General features: G+C 37.6%; 1 protein-coding gene across 3 annotated transcripts in view; it reads right to left on the bottom strand.

Annotated features, from left to right (window-relative positions):
* NBAS (NBAS subunit of NRZ tethering complex) overlaps positions 1–23240 on the bottom strand; it is a gene marked incomplete at its 5' end in the record, with an annotated part of 354840 nt that overhangs the window by 162023 nt on the left and 169577 nt on the right. For all 3 annotated transcript variants that reach the window (XM_079721535.1, XM_079721536.1, XM_079721537.1), the window contains 7 exons: positions 1947–2036; positions 2791–2948; positions 5306–5419; positions 10166–10279; positions 16577–16689; positions 19346–19575; positions 22770–22872. In XM_079721535.1, the coding sequence (XP_079577661.1) occupies positions 1947–2036; positions 2791–2948; positions 5306–5419; positions 10166–10279; positions 16577–16689; positions 19346–19575; positions 22770–22872 (922 nt within the window). The remainder of the gene's footprint in view (positions 1–1946; positions 2037–2790; positions 2949–5305; positions 5420–10165; positions 10280–16576; positions 16690–19345; positions 19576–22769; positions 22873–23240) is intronic.

The raw sequence follows: 23240 nt of genomic DNA, 5'->3' as shown, positions 1-23240 counted from the left end.
GGGAGTATAGCCAATATTTAATAATAACTATAAATAGAATATAACCTTTAAAAACTGTGAATCACTATTTTCTGCCTTATATTACATAATATTGTACATCAACTATATCTCAAAAAAAATTTTTAAATTAAAAGTAAAATCAATGTATGGAAATATAAGGCAAACAAACAAAAAACACATAAAAACAAAAAAACGGAGATTAGGTGTAGCTCACTTATCACAACAGATGTCTTCCAAAATAGTTACTAGAAAAATGAATGACATTTTACACTTTGAAAGTGAAGCTTACCATTTAAAGGAATCCTGTGGAAACCAATCTATAAAGAGGATTGCCATCTCTAAATTTATCTAGTTAGAATATCAGAAATAGCTACTGTCTTTGACCTAAAAAAGTGCCAATTCTATGTTGCTACAAATAGTCATAAAAAGTTAAATTCCATGGAACAAAGGCTGACCAACAAGAGGGAGGTCTCAGTGAGTACATGCTTCCTCCTTCCTCTCCCAGGGTGAACTCTCCTGAGACTCATACATACTTAATGGGTCCAGACAAATTTTATTCATAAGAATTTCAATGAGGAAAGGGAAAAGGGATTAAAATTCAATAAAAGATGGACAAAAGAACTGAATAGGAACCTCACCAAAGAGGACCTCTCCTGAGATAAGTCCATCTCATTAGTAATCAGGAAAATGCAAATCAAAATCACAAAAGGGTATCACTAAACACCTAAGAGAATTGGTAAAATTTAGAAAACCACCCATGCCAAGGTGCTGGATTGGAGCAAATGGCAACCCCAGACACTGCTGTTGAGAGTGCAACGGGTAAAACCCCTTTAGAAACTTATTTGGGATTATCGATTGAGGTTGAATGTACACATTTATCTAATAACACAGACTTCCAGGGCTAGGTAGGTCCATGCCAGAGAGAAAGGTCCGCACATGTGCACTAGAAACACGTACAGAATGATGACACATTATTTTTAGTAACCAAAACTGAAAACAAACCAATGTCAGTCAACATTAGAAAGGATAAACTGGAATATATGCATATAGCAATAAATTTCTTACCATATGCTAACACATATATATGGAATTTAAGAAAAAAAAATGTCATGAAAAACCTAGGGGTAAAACAGGAATAAAGACACAGACCTACTTGAGAATGGACTTGAGGATATGGGGAGGGGGAAGGGTAAGCTGTGTCAAAGCGAAAGAGAGGCATGGACATATATACACTACCAAACGTAAGGTAGATAGCTAGTGGGAAGCAGCCGCATAGCACAGGGAGATCGGCTTGTGCTTTGTGACCGCCTGGAGGGGTGGGATGGGGAGGGTGGGAGGGAGGGAGACGCAAGAGGGAAGGGATGTGGGAATAGATGCATATGTATGACTGATTCACTTTGTTATAAAGCAGAAACTAATTAAAAAAATTTTTTTTAATAAATAAATAAATTTCTATACAGCAGTAACAATGAGTCAACTACAACACATATAATAGCATGGACGGATCTCACAAACATAATGTTGAGCGTAACTATTTCCATAAAGTACAAAAACGGGTAAAATTAAACTATCATACTGGGAGGGGTGTGATAGGTTTTAAAGTTGTTTTAAAACAAGAACAAAACACACATGGATCTAGTTACTGGGATGAGTCAGGATCTCTGGAAGGAGAGAGAAGATTAGAAGGGCATGAGGGGACCTGTGGAAGGCCTGTCGTGAGCTATTTCTTCATCTGTGTGACGGTTTCATGGATGTTTTCTTTATGATACTTTATGATGCTTGGACATCTTTGTTTTGTGTATTTTTCTATATGTTATATTTCACACACAAAAAAAGTTTAAAAGAACAGTCTTCACACACACACACACACACACACACACAGTAAGGCGACTGTTTCATTCCTCTCACAACCACCTTTCACACTCCTCCTTCTCACCCTGACTCACCTCTTGTAGCACTCTACTCATCAATGGGGACACACTGATACTCTCTCCTCCTTCTGGATGGATTTGGCAATTCACTCTTTGATAAAGAATCTGAAAAAAGAACAATCATTTTTAAATTCCCCTCATTTTACAATGCAGGCTTGAAATTTAAAAAGTACTCTTTTGAGGAAAAAAAAAACCCCCACTATTTCCTAATGACTACTTTGTGGTAACACGCTTACTATGGGACTTCATGAACACCTTCACAAGGATGCAACCACAGTTTCAGGATCAGAATCAAGTGTGAAAAACCTGATATACAATGTAATAAGTGACCATGAGACGAAAATGTGATTTCCAGAATCTCTTCACATATTTAACAGTACTGTATTTCCAAACCAGAGCACCATCCTCCCTGACACAGATTTAGCCTGTGAATTTTAGGAAATTCAGCTTCTCTCTAACCAAAGCCCATATCCTGTCATTTCCAAAGGACGTCTAAGGGGATGGTGCCATCACCGGTTTTCATTCATATGGTTTCAAGTATAGTGTACAGGACCACTTCTTATATATTTTATTCTTGACAGCACTAACTTTCCCCATTATATTCAATAATTTATTTCCTAATATACTTTCTTTTTTTCTCACACCTGTACCCTTTCTTCTTTACTGTAATAAAGTCAACAACACTAATTTATATCCTAATATCTTCGAATCCCTTTTCATATAAGTGACAGACTATTTTTTCCCATAAATTAAAATTTTCATATTGCTGAAAAAAAAAGAGCACAAATCCCAAATCCACAGACTCAACAAAATACACTTCATACAGTTCGGGAGCATTTACTTTATTGGGAACACTTACTTCTGTCTTCAGAGAGCTGCTGGCAGCCAAAAGAAGCTCAATGCTGCTAGGAGGGCAATGTGTCAAAGCAAAAGCCACGAGCTCTTGACGAGTGGCCAAGTCCTGGTAACCTTCTGATTGTCCTAACTGGCTACAAACATCCCAACTTTTAGAATAACCTGGAAAAAGGGCAAGAAAAAATAAACTGATTTTCACTAGAAGAAAAAATCTTTAATCTAACATGAGAAACGGCTTTCTGCTTAGGTCTTATGTTACCAAAGCAAAGTCAGTCATTAGTGATGCATATTATTATATAAGCAGAAGCACATAAGGATCTGAAACTAGAAAAGAAAGATTAGGTGAGTTTCTTGTCTAGAAAGTTCAGTGCCGCTCCAGACAAATTCTTCCGATAAACTATGTTAAATTTTAGATTACCTGACAATGCTACAAATAATCTACTGAGCTTTGATGTTGAGTAAAAGACTGGGTATCTGAATTCAGAGAGACTTGAGGGTATGGCCCAAGCACTTGTGTGAGCTTGAGAAAGTTCCAAGTATCACACATCCTTCACCACTAAAAAACAATAATAATAATAATAATTCCTCCTTCACTGGGTTGTTAGAAGAACTGAACAATCTTTATTTAAAAACAACCTGTTTTTAAAAGCTGTATTTATACACTGCAAAGCCTAGATAAAGAGAAATTATTATAGAGAGCTACACAGAATCATTCACTTCATAAAGATAGAGATCCAAGGACAGTGCCAAAAATACAGTCAGCCCCTGAAACCAGCAGAGTTTTATCCTATGCAGGCTTATATTGTGAATTCTTAAAATGCACTTTTATTCTTATTTAAAGGCATTCCAGTTAGAAAGCAGGCCTTTTTTCTAAATATACAGAGTCAAAATTAGTCAAAATTACAGGTACCATCCTTATAGGAATAAAATTGTTACAAAGCTCTCCAAGTAAGCGGTAATAAATTAAGACAACAATGATTGGGCTTCCCTGGTGGCGCAGTGGTTGAGAGTCTGCCTGCCGATGCAGGGGACGCGGGTTCGTGCCCCGGTCTGGGAAGATCCCACATGCTGTGAAGCGGCTGGGCCTGTGAGCCATGACCGCTGAGCCTGCGCGTCCGGAGCCTGTGCTCCGCAACGGGAGAGGCCACAGCAGTGAGAGGCCCGCGTATCACAAAAAAACCCCAAAAACAAACAAACAAAAAAAACAATGATTATCCAGAATACCATAATTATTCTGAACTTAATGTTGCAAAATCACTAGGTTAATATTACAGAACACAGTTCTTTCATGAAACCAGTTTTCTAATGCTGAGGTTATAAAGCATTGAGCTTTTTCCCAGAGTTTTCAACATTTTCATAGACGTATCGCCAGACTCTCTCCCTGACAGAACTTTATCCAGGCTTCTCTGAGCCCTCTTCTCAAGGAGGCCTAGGCCTTGGCCCAGTCTTTGCTGAACGTGTATAGCCCAGTCTGATCAAGAATCCTGCCAAGTCAGTTCAGAGAGAATCTCTCACCCTTGGTATCTGATCACCCTGGCCTGCCAGCAGCAAGAATCCTGTTAAGTCGGCTTAGTACCAATCCCCCTACTCTTGACGTCTCTTCTTCGCTGTCATGTTTCACCCATTGTTGACCCCTCAACCTGCTCCTCAGTGGTAAACTCCCAGCTGCCTTTTCTGTATTTGGAGTTGAGCCTGTTCTCTCTCCCCCGCTGCAAAATTCATGGATAAAGTCTTCCTTACCATTTGTAACAAGTGTCAGAATATTTTTTTCCTTTAACAGTATACATACAGAAAGTATACATATCATCAGTGCACAGCTCCAGGAGTTTCCATGAAGTGAAGCACTGCATTTATAACCACTCACTAGGAATGCACAGACGATGGGTAAATGGATGTGCTTGAGTTTTCACACAGTCAGACACAGCTACAAAACGCAGACCATTCAGCACAGAGCCTGTCATAAGACAACATCACTTCCTACCCCTCTGGGGAATGTATTCTTTAATAGAGAAATTATTCCACAGTAGAACCTGCTTATCCTCCAGAGACTTGAGTTATAATTTCAATATGGAAAATTTTAGGGGTGCGAACTACTTCCCAATTACTCAACATTAATTTGAAAAGCATTATGCTATCTCTTAAAAAAATTAAAGAATAGAAATACTGACAATTTAGTCACAAATTATAGATACTTCAAATTTTTTAAATTTTCTTTTATATGACAAATATATAAAAAGGCATTAAAATATTTTAGAATTGTTATCAAAATTATGAGCCTGTTTTTAATATGGAATGGAAAGCAACCGTATCTCAGATAAAATATAACCCTTGAGCCCATTAAAGTATGTATATTAATATACAAGCACATGGAATACATACTTATCAGTACTCACAAAACATTTCTCAAGGCTTATGAACACAGAGTGGTTGGCTTACCGATGAGGCCAACTGATTTCAAAACAGACCTCTCCCATTATTCACCAAGAGGACATGAGCAAAGTGTTTAGTATCTACTTCACCTGTGGCCATCAGCTCCTGACAATGCACATTGGCAGCTTTGTAGTCATGGAAACGAAGTGCTTGCTCTACTAGAAGGATTAGAACCTGTCCACGCCTTTCTTCTGGGTCTTCACCTGTAAACACATGCAAATGACTTACTGATTTGGGCAGTATCAACTGATAGAGGAGCTCCTTAACACTATCTTTCTAATTAATTCCAAAATAAAAAACAGAGATTAGACTGATTTTTATAAGATTATAGGAGAAAAGATCATGGCCACTTAGACCTTCCAATCTATTTATTAATCATGGAATTCTCTATCAGTCTCCTAAGTGATCAGTGATTAATATCAGCCTCAGACCGAAAGTAAATTGGTACAACCACTATGGAGAACAGTATGGAGGTTCCTTAAAAAACTAAAAATAGAACTACCATATGATCCAGCAATCCCACTCCTGGGCATATATCCAGAGAAAACCATAATCTGAAAGGATACATGCACCCCATTGTTCACTGCAGCACTATTTACAATAGCCAGGACATGGAAGCAACCTAAATGTTCATCAACAGAGGAATGGATAAAGAAGATGTGGTACACATATACAATGGAATATTACTCAGCCATAATAAAGAATGAAATAATGCCATTTGCAGCAACATGGATGGACCTAGAGATTATCATACTTAGTGAAGTCAGACACAGAAAAACAAATATCATATGATATCACTCATATGTGGAATCTAATTTTTAAAAAAAGGAAACAAAAGAACTTATTTACAAAACAGAAACAGACTTACAGATATCGAAAACAAACTTATGGTTACCAAAGGGGAAACATGGTATGGGAGGGATAAATCAGAAGCCTGGGATAAACACAAACACACTACTATATATAAGATAGATAACCAGCAAGGACCTACTGGATAGCATAAGGAACTCTACTCAATATTCTGTGACAACCTATATGAGAAAAGAATCTGAAAAAGAATGAACATATGTATATGTATAACCCAATCACTTTGCTGCACATGCGAAACTACCACAACACTGTAAATCAACTATACCTTAATAATACATATATATGTATGTATGTATGTATGTATGTATGTATGTATGTATGTATGTATGTATTCACCCCCAGACCAGCCATTCCAATCTAAGTGGGTAGAGGAAAAGTTTTCCTCCCAATAGGGAATTTAAATATTTTTCCTATTTATTTAAAAATTTTACCCTTTGAATGTTCTAATTATAATTCATAAATGATAAATAAAAGGGGAAAAAACTTAAGCACAAAGTAAAATGGACTTAAATTTTATAGTTTCATTGTGATAAAGTTAATTTGCATATCAGGCAATCTGAGCAGGTGGTTAAAAGGAAAGACATAAGCAAAAATAGGCTTGAAAAGAATGTCTAGAAAAATCCTACAAACAAAACAAAATTCTCAGGGAGAACAGCCAGGAGTATAGCCAGACTAGAAAACTATTAAAGAAAATGATCCAGATGTTTAGTCTGAAGAAAATACTAATGGTGGCCTGACAAAGTCTTGAGTGTATGAAATATAATTTAAACTTTGTCCACAAATTCTTTGATACTCCCTTCTAAAGATGGAGCTTCTCCCCTTGAGTGGGGGCTGACTAGTGATTTACTTCTAACAAACAGAACATGCTGTAAACGACAGTGTGACTTCCAAGATTGGTCATAAAAAGCATTACGGAATCCGCCCTGCTCTCTCGTAGATGAACTGCTCTAGGAGAAACCCAGGAATCGCCATGTTAAAAGGACACTCAGGAAGCCCTGTGGAGAGCTCCATGGGGCAAGGAGCCAAGGTCTTGCACCACCAGCCAGGGAGCAATGGAGGCCTTTTCCAACAGCCATGGAAGCCAGCTCAGGAGCAGATGGCCCAGGCCCTGTCAACTTAAGTATTTCCCTTGAACTTGGGAGGGCCTGTGTGACTGCTTCTGTGAATGAGACACAATGGAAATGAAGCTACCCAAATTCCAAAGCTAAATTATAGAAAATGACATGAAGTTTTGCTGGTTTCTGTTGGGATGCTGACTCTGGGATCCCTCAGCCACGTAAGAAATCTGGGTAGTCTGAGAACACCATAAGGAAAGACAATAAGGAGAAACCACACAGAGAAGAGAAAGCCCTAGCTACTCCATTCCCAGCTTTTTAAAAAATCTTCTCAGCCCAGATGCCAGACATGTGAATAAAGCAGGCTTTGAGATGAGCCCATCCCTAGCTGCTATATCTGACTGCAATTTCATAAAAGACCCTGAACTGCCCAGTCAACCACCAGAACTGGGAGAGATAAAAAGACGTGACTGTTGTTATTTTAAGCTACTAAGTTTGGGGGTGGTTTGTAAAGCAGCAATAAATAACCATAACATTCTATAAGCTTCAGATACATGTCACCTGCCTGTGATCGCTTTCTTAATACCACTCCACCCCCAGCAAAATATTAGAATTGCCTTTCTTCAAGTTCTATAACATTTGTTTACAGAAGCCATGTGCTACCATCACACCCCATAATGCAGCATAATTCACTGCTTCCACAGACCTCTAAGATTCTAAATCCCCAGAGGGCAGCAGGTGTGTATCCAAAGTACCTGACAAAGTGATATTACTTTAGCTCTCTGAGGTCTCTATTTCCCCATCTGTAAAATGTGGCTAATAAGAGGCTGTTGTGCACAGCAAAAGAGGTAGTACATTAAAAGGGCACAGAAGGGAACTGGCACACAGCAGTCACAGGTACGTATTAGCCATTATGTGCACTCAGGGGGCTCACAATAAAAACACTACGTTGAATGAAATGTAGATACTAGTCTTATCTTTTAATGATACTGCACTGAAGTTATAATACAGATTCCACGTTAAAGTCTGTGAAAAAGAGGTGGCCAAGTTGAGATGGTTCCAAATACGAGAACTAAAATAGCTGCAATGAAGAAAAGGGTCTGAACACCATGTGGTCCACATAAATGTGCTCTGCAGGACTGAAGAAGAATGTTCATACCATTATAAGTGCAGGTTGGCCAAGATCACTGATCTTCCCATTTCTATGTCAACGTCACAAAGACAAAAATGGAAATTAATCCTAGTAGGCAGGTACATGGAAAATGCAGATGGCATCCCTGACTGCTTCATTAGTTTCTATGAACTGGATACTTATGAAATTCTTCCCTGATGATCAGACTGCTTCAAAGTTTACAAAGTGCTTTTATATGCATTAACTCATGTGGGTCTCTTATAATCTGGCAGGTGAAGCAAGGGGGGTGTCATTCCTATTTTCCAGATGCAGAAACTGAAGCTTGAGTCATTTAGCAAATGAACGGGACAGTGAGGAGTGGACCAGTCTTCTGACTCCACACCCAATTTCTCCGCAGCCATCTGAGATGCCTCACGATGGATGCCTGGCCCCAGTCACAGTGTCGGCACCTTTCCAAGGCTGCTGCAAGTCCAAAGGTGAAGATGCTAGTGTTATGCTTTTGGATAGGCTAGAAAAGGACAACTGACACAATAAAATTTACTAAAACTATAGGCCTTAAGAAGAAGAGTTCTATACATAAAAATTTTTAAGCATTAATAAGTGTGTCTACTAAATATACTAAATATATATTTTTTAAAGCTCAAAATAAACAAAAATCCCCTTTACTATTTTTTAAGCTAAAAATGGAATTTATCTCAATTTAAGTAAAACAATTCTGCGGTTAGAAGTCTCTTTAGGCAGGATTACATCCAGAGGCATGTAGTATATCATTGGGGTATTTTCTTTCTCTCTTTCACATGGATTTATTTTCAGAAAACTGATCAGATAAATGACGGCCAGCATCCCCAAGGTTGTATCCTTATGACTTTCATTTGGAAAGGAAGAAAGAGCCTCTGTCTTCCTGTGTTTATATATCAAGCATCAGGAAAGATTTTGATTGGTTCTGTTTGAGTCACACGGTCATCCCTGAACTGGCTGGTGGATAGAATACTGTGGCCAACAACTGTGGCAAAGCATCTTGATTGGCAAGTCTCCCGGGATCACGTGGGCTGGGAGATGGATGGTGTCCCAAAGGAAGACCACTCAGCAAACAGACAGACGTGTAGTACAGATAACTAGTGTTTCAAGTCAGCAGGGGGTTCTGTTTATTCTTTTAGTTGAAACGGGAAGGTAACTGTCACAAAATTGTGCTGGATCCATTTGAAAAATTTAAGCTGCACATTTAAAATCTGTTTAAGAAGATGAGGACCCACTTGATGATGTCCATCAGGTGGGATACACGTTGGATAAGTCAAAAATACAAAAGAAAAGTATTAAAAGATTGGTAAGCAGAATAGTGCAAAACATGAAGTGTAGAGTCAGACTTTCCTTGAAAGCCATGGCCTGCTATTTAACCCTGTTGAGCAAGATACTTAACTTCTCTGATCTTCAATTTCTCTCGTAAAATAGGAAGAATACATCATCAACACCATTTAATAGAAAATGAAATAACACATGTGAAAACCTGACCAAATAGTAAAGGCACAAATTTTTCTAAGAAATTATTCAGGATCAAAAATATCACACCAAATTTCAACATTGAAGGTGAACTGGTAGGGCTGGCTGGTCCTACTTTTCAGTTTTCTGGTTAAAAATGGTAACCCTGACTTCTGTTTCTGACCTCGAAACCACTTCGTGGCCCCCAAATAAGCCTGCCCTCGTTTAAAGAACAGAAGGTCCAAGCAGCTCAATATAGGTACACAGTTTTATAACATGGCAACCTTTCTAGAAAAGACAAATCCTTGCCCCAAAGCAGCTCCTCTGACACCTATAAGCACATATTCCAATGTTTGCCTAGGTGATGTCGAGAATAACACAGATCCGTACTCTGCAGTTTAGCATTCAAAACTTACCTGCTACCCTCAGCAGCTCAGCCAGGCCCAGCAGTTTGGTAGATTGCTTGTAGCACATCGGGGACTGGCAAATACACTCCTTGATGAGGCTGATTCGATCAGAGCACAGTCGCACTACAAAGAAAGACATACTTTAGACTTGTGACCAGGGACATAACACTTTGTTATGTCAACCAAACAAAATGAAAACTGTGTTAACCCCCAGATCAATAAGAATTAAGTAAAAGACACAATTTTTTAAAAACAGTAAAGTTACTGTTGCTTCTGAATAAATAATGTAGAACATGGATCTTTTCTTTATCACCAAACTTCTGAAACACAGCAAATGAACTGGCATTCTGAAGCTAAGAAAAAGTGTCACCTTTTCAAGTGCCAGGTCAGGACTTAGGGAAAATTTTAAAGAAGGCGGTATCTGTCTTTGAAAACTTTGCATACTTCCTGGTACACCAGTCGCACCACCTTGCCTCAACCCCCTAAAATCCATTTCATGTTCCAAATATACATCTTCTACCTCCACCACGTCATACCAGTTTGGAGGGCAGGAGTCCTCAAAGCACTCACTGACCCAATTTATTAACCTTTCTCTAAAAACAGTCCCCATCCTCTCACTTAAGCTAGATGTTAGGAAAATAAAACATGTCTGATCACACTAATTCACACTATGAGGTAATTAGGCACACTTAAAGGGGGAAAAAAACCTTGAATTAAAGAGTATGATGTATATGCTAGGAAGAAATGGTATCTATTCAGGATAGAGGTGTTAACTTTTAAGAAACATGGCACTACCTGGGAAGCTGGGACCCAGTAAATACAACAGTAACAATTATCATGATAGTAGCTGACATGAAATGAATATGACCTGTGTCCTAGGCACTGTGGCAGGTGCTTTATGTGTGTTAATCCTACAAGGCAGAACCTAACAAGGCAGGAACTATTATCCACAGGGGAAGAAACTGAGGTGCAGAAAGATTAAGTACCTTGGCTAAGGTCACTGAAAGTGATGGGACTTGAATTCAATCCAGCTCCTTAAATATTTTTCACACCTTCATTCCTTTATCCATTCCTAAATCCATGGCTGTATAACATACATCCTATTTTCCCCCAAAACTTCTTCTAGGTAGGTGGGAGGGGGCCCAGGGATTGTGGATATAAAGGAGAAAGGCAGTAGTTTTTCTTTGGAACAGGCTTTTTTTTTGGGGGGGGGGGGTGGGGAGTAAATTTTTATTACGACTAAATTTCATACTCACAGAAAGGTTGCAAGAATGGTACAAAGAACTCCTCTACAGTTTTTGCCAAGATCAACCAATTGTTAATCATTTGCTCCATTCACACTTGCAATCCTACATGCCCCTCCACCCTTCCCCCAAACACATGCATATATACACATAAACATATGTATCTATACACATCTGTTTTTCCTGACCATATGCAAATACCATGTCTTTTTATCCATAAATGCTTTAGTGTGTATTGGGTTATTTCAAGATAGCTATTCATGCAACTGCTAGTACAGTAATCCTGTGGTGGCCTTTACTCTAAAATATAAGGTAGATGTAGACTTCAGTTACTTCACAATCAGGACGGCTAATATCTAATCTGAGTACAGCTTCCACAGACTGTATTGTTTTCATGTCACAAATACCCACCTCACCGACTTTCAGGTTGGCCATGTGACTTCTATAGGCAATGAAATGTGAGTGGAAGTGACATATGCCACTTCTAAGCAAATGCTTAAGAGTCATCATCATGGGATTCCTGATCTTTTCCCTCTGCTGCTACAACGCCAGGTTTAAACTTACCATGTCACACTGAGATTTCTGAGTTTTTTTTTTTTTTTACTATAGGACAGTCTAACAAAAACTAAGTGATACACTTCAAAGTTTTTCATAACTTTTCTCAATCAAAAAACTGGGTTTTTTACCTCAACATCTGCTGTTTTATGTGTTTTTCTCCTAGTATATATATTTTTAAGAAAATGTGTATCATTACTTCAACATTTCAGATTCAGTAACTATGAGAAAGGTAATTTCTACATATTTCTAACCTGATTTTCAAAACAACACTTATAGATATTAGCATCATTCTATGTACCTAAAAGCCTGGGTTTTCACAGATGCTTCAATGGTCTTGTTTGATGAATTCTTATATTCTTCTTAGAGAAACTCAAGGTTTATAACTCTAAGAAGCTGATTTCCTTACTGTTATCACTCTTTCTAGCTCAATAAAATTAAGGTGGAAAACTGAATCTACACATGGCAATGGATCATCATTTTCTCTAAACTTCCTTTTACTGGAATGCTCAAGTTTGGTTTTCTGCTTGTTGCCCTAAGCATGGTATATTACTAAGATTTCAAGTATATTAAATACATTTGGAGAGTAGGATTCTAACAGAATGTAACTGCCATGTTAAAATGACTTTTTATTTTATTCATCTATCTTTTAAGCCTCTGGACAATCACTATACCAGTTCTCTTTTACTGTTTACCATAGGACATGCTAACTTATATTTCAAAATGCGATTTCTTATTTAAATTAATTCAAGCCATAGATGTTATTATCTTTCCATGAAGGGAAGAGGTCTTTTGATGCCTAAAATTCCTTTTCAAACTGAAATTAATGACCAAGAAAAGAATAGGCATATATGTATCTTTTAATAATTGAGGATTCCTCAATTTCCTCTGGATCTCACAAATATTTTTAAAAACTACTACAAGACACACACACACACACACACACACACACACACACACACACACACTCCCATCTCAGACATAAGAAGCATTTATTGACCAGGTACCCACACGGCAAACAGTCTCATAACAACCTTAGGAGGAAGGGACAGCACAGGCCCAGCAAAACACAGATGTAACATTTCAGTTTCGGGCTTCCCTGGTGGCGCAGTGGTTGAGAGTCCGCCTGCCGATGCAGGGGACGCGGGTTCGTGCCCCGGTCCAGGAGAATCCCACATGCCGCGGAGCGGCTGGGCCCGTGAGCCATGGCCGCTGAGCCTGCGCATCCGGAGCCTGTGCTCCGCAACGGGAGAGGCCACAGCAGTGAGAGGCACGCGTACCACAAAAAAAAAAAAAAAAAAAAAAAAAAAATTTCAGTTTCGGTCGCTCAGGAAGGGCATCAAAGACGCAGAACATATACGACTCCTCATGAAGTTGCAGAAGGACACATCGGACCATACAGGCGAGGAAGGAGATAATGTGTAGGTCAAGTCACTCAGCTGATGACTGAGAGCACGGGTCAGAGCTTCCTTCTCAAAGAATCTTTTACTTTCACTCCTCCTCATCAGTAGAGTATTGTTTACTGTTACATATGCAAGTTCTCGAGCCAGACAGACTACCTAGCTCCACCTCTAACTAGCTGTGTGACCACAAGTAAGCTACTTAACCTCTCTGTGCCTTGATCTAGAAAAATGAAAACAATAACAGTCACTACCTCACAGGGTATGTACAAGGATTAATAATTACATGCAAAGTATACTTAGAACTTAAAAATCACTCAATTATTATTATTATTACTAACATATTCACAGAAATGCTTAAGTATTGGATTCTCTAGTATACGGATTCTCAGTGTTCAAGATATAACTTTCAGGACTGTCCAGGGAATATTTTACTATTCTCCAACCGAGGAAGGTAAAGTTCAAAGCCATTAAGTTGCCACAGATCACACACCTCAAGGTGGCTGAATCAGAATTTAAACCCAACAAGACAGAATCAGGCCTGCATGTCACGCCTCTCAGTATACTAGGCCCTCAAAGGCAAGAGGTACCCCTGCATTATTCTGGTTGCTGGAATACAAGTGCCTAAACTAATCTTTATTGAATGTAAGGAAAGGAGAGTGGAGGAGGAGGAAGGGACACTGAGGGAGGGAGGGAGGGAAGGAGAAGGAGGAAGCAGGTAAGACCACTCTAATTCTGCCATCATTAAGAGGACCTCCAAGGAAGGTAGTAAAATGACAGCTGATACTTAGAGAGCTCTCACTATATCCCAGGCACTACAAACATACAGACTTAATCTTTATAAGCAACTCTGTAAGGTACTCATTACTACGCTCATTTTGTAAATGAGAAAAGTTAAACACAAAGAAAGGTAAGACACGTGTCCAGTTACTCAGCAATAAGTGGGAAAATGGGCTCCCGGCTGGGCTTGACGCAACGCTGTAAGTCTGGAAGACCAACTTACTCTATTGTAGAAAGAACACAGGGATAACTACAATATCCTAAATTGGTTCACTTGAATACTAAGAATAATTTACACAACATAAACACCCAAGATATGGGGAAAAGCACACATATGTACACACACAAACACATCATAGGCGATTCTTACACGAGGCATTATTTTTTATAGGATATTTGTAATCCTGTTTTCTATGAACTCATGCATTATAACTTATCTAGTACCACTAGCCCTCACCTGCTGAGAGGTGCAGCGACTCCTGGAGTGTAGGCAAAGACGGCTTCACAACAAAGCAAAGTGACAAATTAACTACTGTACACTGACTACAGTAAAAAATACCTGGACCATAAATCTTTAAATATCAAGTTACTTTGTTCGTCCAATATCATTGATGAATACTAAAACCTAAATTTTATCTGTGACATAAATACAACAAACTGTACACAAAAAGAATATTCCATCTCCACATCCAGAAGTCATTCTAATAGGAAATTCCAAATTAATATATCAAACTGAAAAGCTGTCAAAACATGAAAGAAAGTCTTCCTTAAGACTCTCCTCAGTCAGGAAATTTCTCAGAACCTACAGTTTGGTTGCAGATATTCAAACCCATCAGCTGATGTGCAAATATTGCTAACTGAGCACCGAAGAAAAATCAGAGCGCAATGTAATTTTCAAACTTTAATAGCATTTGGGAAACCATTTTTTGTATTCTATCAATCTGCTTGAATTAAATAACTAGCTAAAATATACACACACACAGAGTCAAAGCTATAATGACTTGACCTAACAAGAGATAAGAAAGACAAAAGTTTCACAGTGCTCTGGACTCTCTCGTGACTGAAATCTTCAATTAAAAATGTAAGTGTTTCGGGGGAGGTGGTTAATAATTTAAGATATTTGAGAATAAACTGAAAATGTTTTTTGGTAACTCTGATTAATCCTCACAATTTTAAGAAGCTTTGAGCTCAAAAATTACATGAATGGTGCAAGTGAATAGAATTTTCTAGTGATTTAACAGTCACCTTGAACACAGTTGTTTCAGATGTTGCAGGCTATTTATAAATCACATACAAATTACTGTCAAGCAAAGATATTCAAGGTAATAGTAATATGACCTTTTAAAAGTCTAATAAATTTGTCTGACAAGCAGAACTTTAATTTTTAGTAAAACTGCAGTGGAAATCCACATGAAAACATGAGAATGTCTCTCCTGCCTCATATTCCCTAAGATCCACCTGACTCAAAGCACCTCAGAAGACAAAGACACCAAGGAACCTTTAACAGGCTATCACTGACCGAAGATACTAGAAGTTTAGAAAAGAAAAAGAGAGACACACACACAATTCTGATGAAACTTTATCAAAAACCAGAGAGATGGAAGGAACTTAGTTATGCCTCCCCCACTCCCAATTCCAACCGTTTCCAGAGTTAAGAACACAGATAAGAGCACTTTGCTGTACACCTGAAACTAACACAACACTGTAAATCAACTATACTTCAATAAAAAATAAATAGTAAAAATATATATTTTTTAAGAATAAAGATAAGAGATTACATGGAAACTAGCCAAGCATACCGTAATCACCAAGCATACAGCTAATCACCAAGCATACCGCTAATCACCAAGCATACCCACTTCATTTAGGGCAGTGAGGTCTGGGATTGAAAATCTACCTCCTTCTTATCAGGTAAGGTTCAGGACACTGGGAGACGCCCACTGTCCTGATAGGACAGGTGACTGTGTAACAGCAGGACTGTTTGAGTTGGTACTAACCTGACTTCTACCTTTAGGTAAAAGAACTTGAGCAATGTTAACAAATTGCTAGTAATTTAATTCTAAACAACAACTTCCTGTCATTCCGGCTGTTTAAAAAAAAAAATCTGTTTAATTAAAGAATATTCTACAGTAAGCATAAAAACAAATAAACTATTATCATTTATAGCTAATTCTAAATCTATACAACTGAAGCAAATAAATAAATTGCAATCCAAAACTGATGTAAACCTGAAACTCTCATCCATATTCCCAATTTCTATTTTTGTTTCTATCCAATAGCCTCACTGCTGTACTGTTATTGAGAAATGGGACAGAGGGCGGAACCTATTGCTAATGGACTAAATGACCGAAAGTACTCTTTAGTTAAAAACCTAAAAAGGAACACGAGTGAGCTAATGCAAAATAAGTTAATAATAGTGCAACACTAAATAGAAAACTCACCTTGCAAAGGCAGAATCTTTACCCCAAATTCTTCGAGGCACCCCAGGGCTTGGATAAGATCTAGCTCTTCTTGAATGGCAGCGGGTCTATCTGTTATCAGCTGTAAGCAGCACCTAGGAGAAATTCATTTTTAAAAAGGAAAAGTAACATATGTTCAGCTAAGTTGCCTTTCTATGATCAACAACATAGAGATCCAACACATTTATCAAAAACCAACTTCCTTCCAGGTATTCTGCTAAAGGCTTTCTGATATCTTATTTAATCCTCACAGCAAGCCTGTGAGACAGGCAAATATCACCATCTGCTTTTTAAGGAAGCCAAAATTGAAGCTCAGAGGTGAAGCAATTTGCGCAGGGTTATGCTGATAGTGCGTAAGGTATCACAGTATAAAGCAAGACACGTTAGCTCTGGGTTTAGTGCTCTGGTCACTGTTGACTCAAAAGATAATGATCATGTAAAAAGGATTAAAAAAACAAAGGGAATACAGTTAATTTCCAGTTATTTTTTTATGGAAAACAGAAATGTCTTGATTCGGTCACAATTTTGTCTCTCAAAGGAAAAGGAATAACCTAAGAAACTGCACAAGAGACATTTTTCTGATCAGAAACAATCAGTTGGTGATGTAGTACTGAGATAAATATAGATGAAAGTGATTTGATAATCTACAAATTTGTGATACCTATGGAGTATTTTAAGCAAATTTTTTTAAATTCAGAGAAAGTATACTTAATAAATATTGTAGATAACAATAAACCTATTTTCTGAAAGGTGCATGGAGAGGAACAGTGGGGCATGAGACTAGAAAGGCAGGTAGAGATCAGGCCATGAAGAGCTAACAATGCTAAAATCATGGACCATGACATGAAAATATCTAGGCCCCAGGATCTACCTACATGACCAAGCGACAGATATAGGCCTAGCTTGCTCTTGCAAAATTTGGGGATTTAAGTCAGATGAGCACTAACACATACTTACTACTGGTTCAAGGATAAACAGTATACAACCTATTTGTGGCACCTACCAAAATTCTAACTGCACTTTGAACCCAGGAATCCCAGTTCTAGGAATTTACACTACAGATAGGCTCTCACATGCCCAGACATAATTATGGATGTTCACTACCACAGTCTTTTTAAAATAAAATACACTAAATCAGGAACTAATTAAATAAATTGTATAAAAGTCAAACAATGGAATAGTCTACAACCATCAAAAAGGAATGAAACAAACCTATATGTATTCACATGGAAAAACCCACAATATAGATCGTTAAGTGAATAAAACAAGACACAGAAAGATAGGTACAAGTAGTAGACACTTATTTTTGATTTAAGAAAGAAGGGGGTAACTTTTAATAAGATATTCCAGAAGGATACACAGGAAACTGATTAAAAATATAACTGAGGGATAAAGTTAGAGGAACTTGAATGAGGAGAAAGACATCTTCCATATCTATCCTTTGTGTATTTTTAAATATTGTATCTTGTGGATGTACTGCTTCCTCAATTAAAAAAAACTAGTAAATAAATAGTAATTTAATCAATAAGAATGGATGGGCTATTTTCTATTTCAAATACATCTGGGCTCACAGGTCTCAATCAGTTTGGTGCCACATTATAGACATACGACATCTTTTTAAAATTAAGGTGTGTCCTTGTAGGAGAAAAGGGGATAGATGAAAGGCAAATACTGCAAGTATTGTGTAGTTTCAAAAATGATCTCTAGGAGCATCTGTCAAAAAGATTTAGGTCAAACACAACTCCCAGTTGTTCTATTTGATATTTTCATCATCTGAAATAGAAATACTATCCCTTGGGAGAGAAGGAAAAAATTTACTAACTATTTTAAACAACTTTGTCAAGTTCAATAACATGGTTTGAGAAAACATGATTCTTTCTGTGGTAAGTTATCACTGGGGGAAAAAAGTTACCTTTAAGTTTTGCTAGAGTTGAAACAACTACCAGTTATTTGAGGGGAAAAGTAACTGTAAATAACTACCACAATCTTTACATCAAAATAAATTCCAAATGGGCCTAAAATTTCCATGCAAAAATAAAACCACCAAAGTAGTAAAATAACAATACGAAAAACTATTTTAATGGTCTTGGGAATTAAAGGTCTTTCAAAGGATGACACAAAAGACAGGAAAAAGAATAACAACCGAATTTTTTAAAAATTCCAAACAGCCATTTGAAAGATAAACTGTATATTATTAAAACTTGGCAACACAGTTTAACCGTTAAGAGAGGCAAAGGGCACGTGTCCCATATGCAAAAAAAGCTCCTAAGAATCAATAGTAAAAAGAGGAACACAAATTTTCCTGTACAACAGGCTAAGAGAGGAACAGAATTCAGAGTCCAGAAATTTCCACCTGGAAGGGACTTTTGAGCTTTATCATCTAATCAGAGCGGAAGCCATGTAAAGCATATAGACACGACCTAATGTGTTGAAATTTTCCAGAACTTGAATTTGCTGGCTACCACTTGAATCTCTTCCAATAGTAGAAAAGTATAACCTTATAGATAATCATCTAGAATGACTGTGGGAAAGTGTGCTAGAGAAAAAGGGTCACAAGAAAGTTGATGAATACTTATGATGTAATTAAGTTTTCATTCTATATTCAAGCAATAAATAATGGTGCCCCATATAGTAGAGGCAATCTGTACTTGTGATAACATATTTTGTGAGGTAGAGAATAAAACCAACAATGAAGTTTGTATATTCTGACTTCCCCCCCTCCCTCTTACGGAGGATACAGAGTTCCTCTACCTGGCCAGATCCATGCAGCTGTCAGTGAGGTTGGTAGAAGAATTGAAGTACTCTCTGCTGGCAGCCAAAACCAAGTCAATACTTTTTTCATAACTGACCCTGTACTGGGTTTTTCCTTTATGGGCTACACTAGTTGGTGGATTTATTGAACAAGCACTGCAGTGCATCATCTGCCCAGCCAGGTGGATATTTTCAAGGCGACTGGAACACAGAAGGCTCTCTGTAAATATCTGGGAAAAAGAAGAAACTGGAATTAGTGCTTAAAGAGGGAGTACTCAGTTCTTGACACAATGGAGGCTCTGATACCCAAGTGAAATAAATTTTAAAAAATATATCCATCCTACAGGTAGAGGTTGCACAATATTTATGAATGTACTAAATGACAATGAAGCACACTTTAAAATGGTTAGTATTATGTTATGTGAATGTCAGCGCACCTCAATAAAAAAATCCCCCTTTTAGGAAGAAGAAATAGTTTAAATGAACAAACCAATGGTAAGCATAATATTTTAATGTGTTACAACAAATACTTGAGTAAAATATCCAAAGTTCATACTTATTAAAAACAGGATCCATTAGACATACTGTCACACACTCTGCTTAAAGTATTTATAACATTTCAATTTTTTAAAAGAAAATCTTTGAATACGATACACATAATTAATGACTGTTTAAAGCATCTGAAGTCAGTCTCATAAACTAAACACCCAAGCTACAAATGTTCTACTTACACCTAGTCACTAGAATTACAATACACTACATAACATTTTTTTCTAATCTGCAATTTAAAAACTATTTAAATAAAACAAAAGCCTCTGATGGAAGGCAGTTATGCAAATGTCACTGTAGTTTACAAGGCAACTAATAGCATCAATTAACATAAAATTTATTCTATAATTGAGATTATCTACTTACTCCAAAAAAGTCCTATTAAAGAGCTCCCTTTAAACCCACACTAATAGCGTCAATATATAAGTAGCACAAGAACTTCTGCCAAAAATGTTCTTTCCTATCATGCCACTGTTGGATGAGGATAACACAGAAAAAGAAGCAAGAGATAAAAAGCAGATTTCATGGAGAAGCAAGAGTTTCCTTACAATTAGGAAGGCTACCCAATTTTCATAGGACCCCCTTATTTTCACTTGTTTCTAGGCTTCTGGAGAAGACATTTTTAGACAGGCCTTTCCTAAAATGACTGATAAGGATAAAATTACTAATACCTATGAGAGATTTGCTATAAAATCCATATTGTGACAGAAAGCGAATTATCAGTGAGTAACCCTAATCGCTTATATGACAGGTGAAAATGGCTTGCTCCACGTGACCAAAATGACTTAGATGTAACAATTTCTCTATTCCTTTGGTTTATTCAGGTAAGCCATAAAGAGTCAATGCCCAATACTGAAAAATAAAATTCACACACTCTAATATTTTAAAGGTTTTGCTGAAATGAACGATATAGATTTCTGCTCTACAGGCTGTATAGAAATCTTGCACCTTATCAAAATTATGCCAATGAGATTTAAAATTATTTTCCAATGACAGCAAAACCTAATACAATGGCCACAGGTCAGTAAGACAATATAGCCTAATTTAAACATCACTAAAATATTTTAAAATGTAAGTTTGCCAAATCTGTATTATCTTCTAGAATCGGTTCAGGACAGTTATAATATGCTTTCAAATGTTTTCTCAAAGGAGAAAGACTAATGGCGTGAAGTCATTAAAATATCAAAGCCTAATACAAAGGTTAAGATATAACTAAAACAATTTACTACGTCAAGTTGTTATGACAGACTACTCTACACAGGAGCGAGTTCAAGTGTAATATACTTACTGCTAATTTTTCAATCAGAATCAGAAAATACCAGGAAATAACGCTACTCCCACTTTAAAAACACTACTTCTAGCAGTGTTACTAATGACAGTAAGATTTTGAACCCCATGTGCATATAGATTATTTTCTCCTGAAACTGAATTTCAAGTTTTGCTTTAGATACAAAGGTGAAGTTACTGGCAGCTGTACATGGTCTGAGAGTGTAATCATCAATATAAACTTTACACTCATCAAGCACATAAAAACCTGAAGTTCAAATATAAAACCATTCATTTCTCAACAGTCTATATTAGCGCTCTTCTGTTAAAACTGCCTTAAATTAAAATACCAACTAATTTCACAAAACAGAGACCTATTTTATAACTCTCATTTTATCAACGGGTTATGCCTCGTGATGTCAGGGCAGAACAACACAAGAAATATTCTACACGATTTTGATCTGGCTTGTTTGATAGGCAAATTCAAATGGGAACCCTCTTTTAAACTGTATCTCATTAAAGATGGGTTAGCTGGATCATTTTTCCATACAAAGCATGAGTAATTTGGTGGTAATACACATACCTTCCAAAATAAGGATTAAATTCTCCTAAGTTACACTCCTAGTCAACTCACCATCCTTAAGTATCCTTTATGTTCCAGACACTATAATATGCCCTGGGGAAGCTGAGGATGAACATGATATGATAATGCCTACCTAGGAGCTAATGACCAAAGGGAAGAAACACACACAGAAACGAACAAGTCATCGCATTCGAAAGAAAGGCTGTAATAGAGACAAGTTATATCAAAGGGCAAAGGAAGGCATCCTAGAGGGCATGATTAGTGAGCTGAATCCTAAAAGTTATCAGCAATTTTCAAATTTAAAAAAGAGGAATATATTCCAGGCAAAGGGAATAATGCGTACAAAGTCACAGAAACAGAAAACAGTATCGTGAGTGGAGGAATTCATGACAGATTTGGCACCGCTGGAGCACAGGGCACATGGCGGGGAGTGTCAGAGGCGAGAATGGACAGGGTGGCTGGAATCTGCCATGGCTTTCTATGCCAGGCTAAGGAATACGGTTACTTTCTAACTGTAGATACGGTATTTTATCTATTTTATTTAGCAGCGCATTTTAAGAAGGGGAGTGTCATGAAAAGGTCTGTTTTAGAAGAATACTCTCTTCCGTGTAAATGAGGAAGAGATATGGAAGTAGGGAAACAAGTTTGGAGGATTTGGAGGATTACAACAATTTAGCAGAGATGAAGAGAGGACAGATTTGACAGACTTTTCTCAGGCACATGAAGCAAATTTTAGTGACAACCAAAACTATGGAAGAGAGAGGATCCAAGTACGATTCGGAGTTTTCCAGCTGAGAATTAACCCACTAAATAAATGGTGTTGCAATGAACAAAGAAGATAAGAAGTTATGTATGAAAGTGCTCAAGCTCTAAAGCACCACTCAATTACCAGCTATTGAATATTATTCAATAATTCAATCCTATTACTTACAGTGAAGCTTATGGTCATCATCTTGTGTCCAATCAACAAAATGTAACAACCAAAATTACAAAATTAAAAGGAAATATTTACATATGTAGAGTTACCTCATAGCAAGCATCAGAGTCTAGACAGGTGTAAACATTCTGCTGCATAGTTAACATGTCTTGCAGCAACATTCTCCAATGAGACTCACTGACAGGAGGCTGCCTGGGGGTAAAAAAGAAAATAATTCATGAAATTGCTCTCTTCAATTGGTCAAACGTAAAAAAAAATTGGTACCACTATTCTATACGCCACACAGCTCCCAGATGATCAAGAGAAATAGATCTCATTTGAATTTCCAGGAAAAAAAACTTTGATTAAAGATAGAGAGGGAAGGGCTTCCCTGGTGGCGCAGTGGTTGAGAGTCCGCCTGCCGATGCAGGGGACTCGGGTTTGTGCCCCGGTCCGGGAGGATCCCACGTGCTGCGGAGCAGCTGGGCCCGTGAGCCATGGCCGCTGAGCCTGCGCGTCCGGAGCCTGTGCTCTGCAACGGGAGAGGCCACAGCAGTGAGAGGTCTGTGTACCGCAAAAAA

This window comes from Hyperoodon ampullatus, assembly GCF_949752795.1.
Source record: "Hyperoodon ampullatus genome assembly, chromosome: 15".
Taxonomy (NCBI): domain Eukaryota; kingdom Metazoa; phylum Chordata; class Mammalia; order Artiodactyla; family Ziphiidae; genus Hyperoodon; species Hyperoodon ampullatus.
The sequence above is the reverse complement of the archived record's forward strand: the minus strand, read 5'-3'. Positions and strand labels throughout refer to the sequence as shown.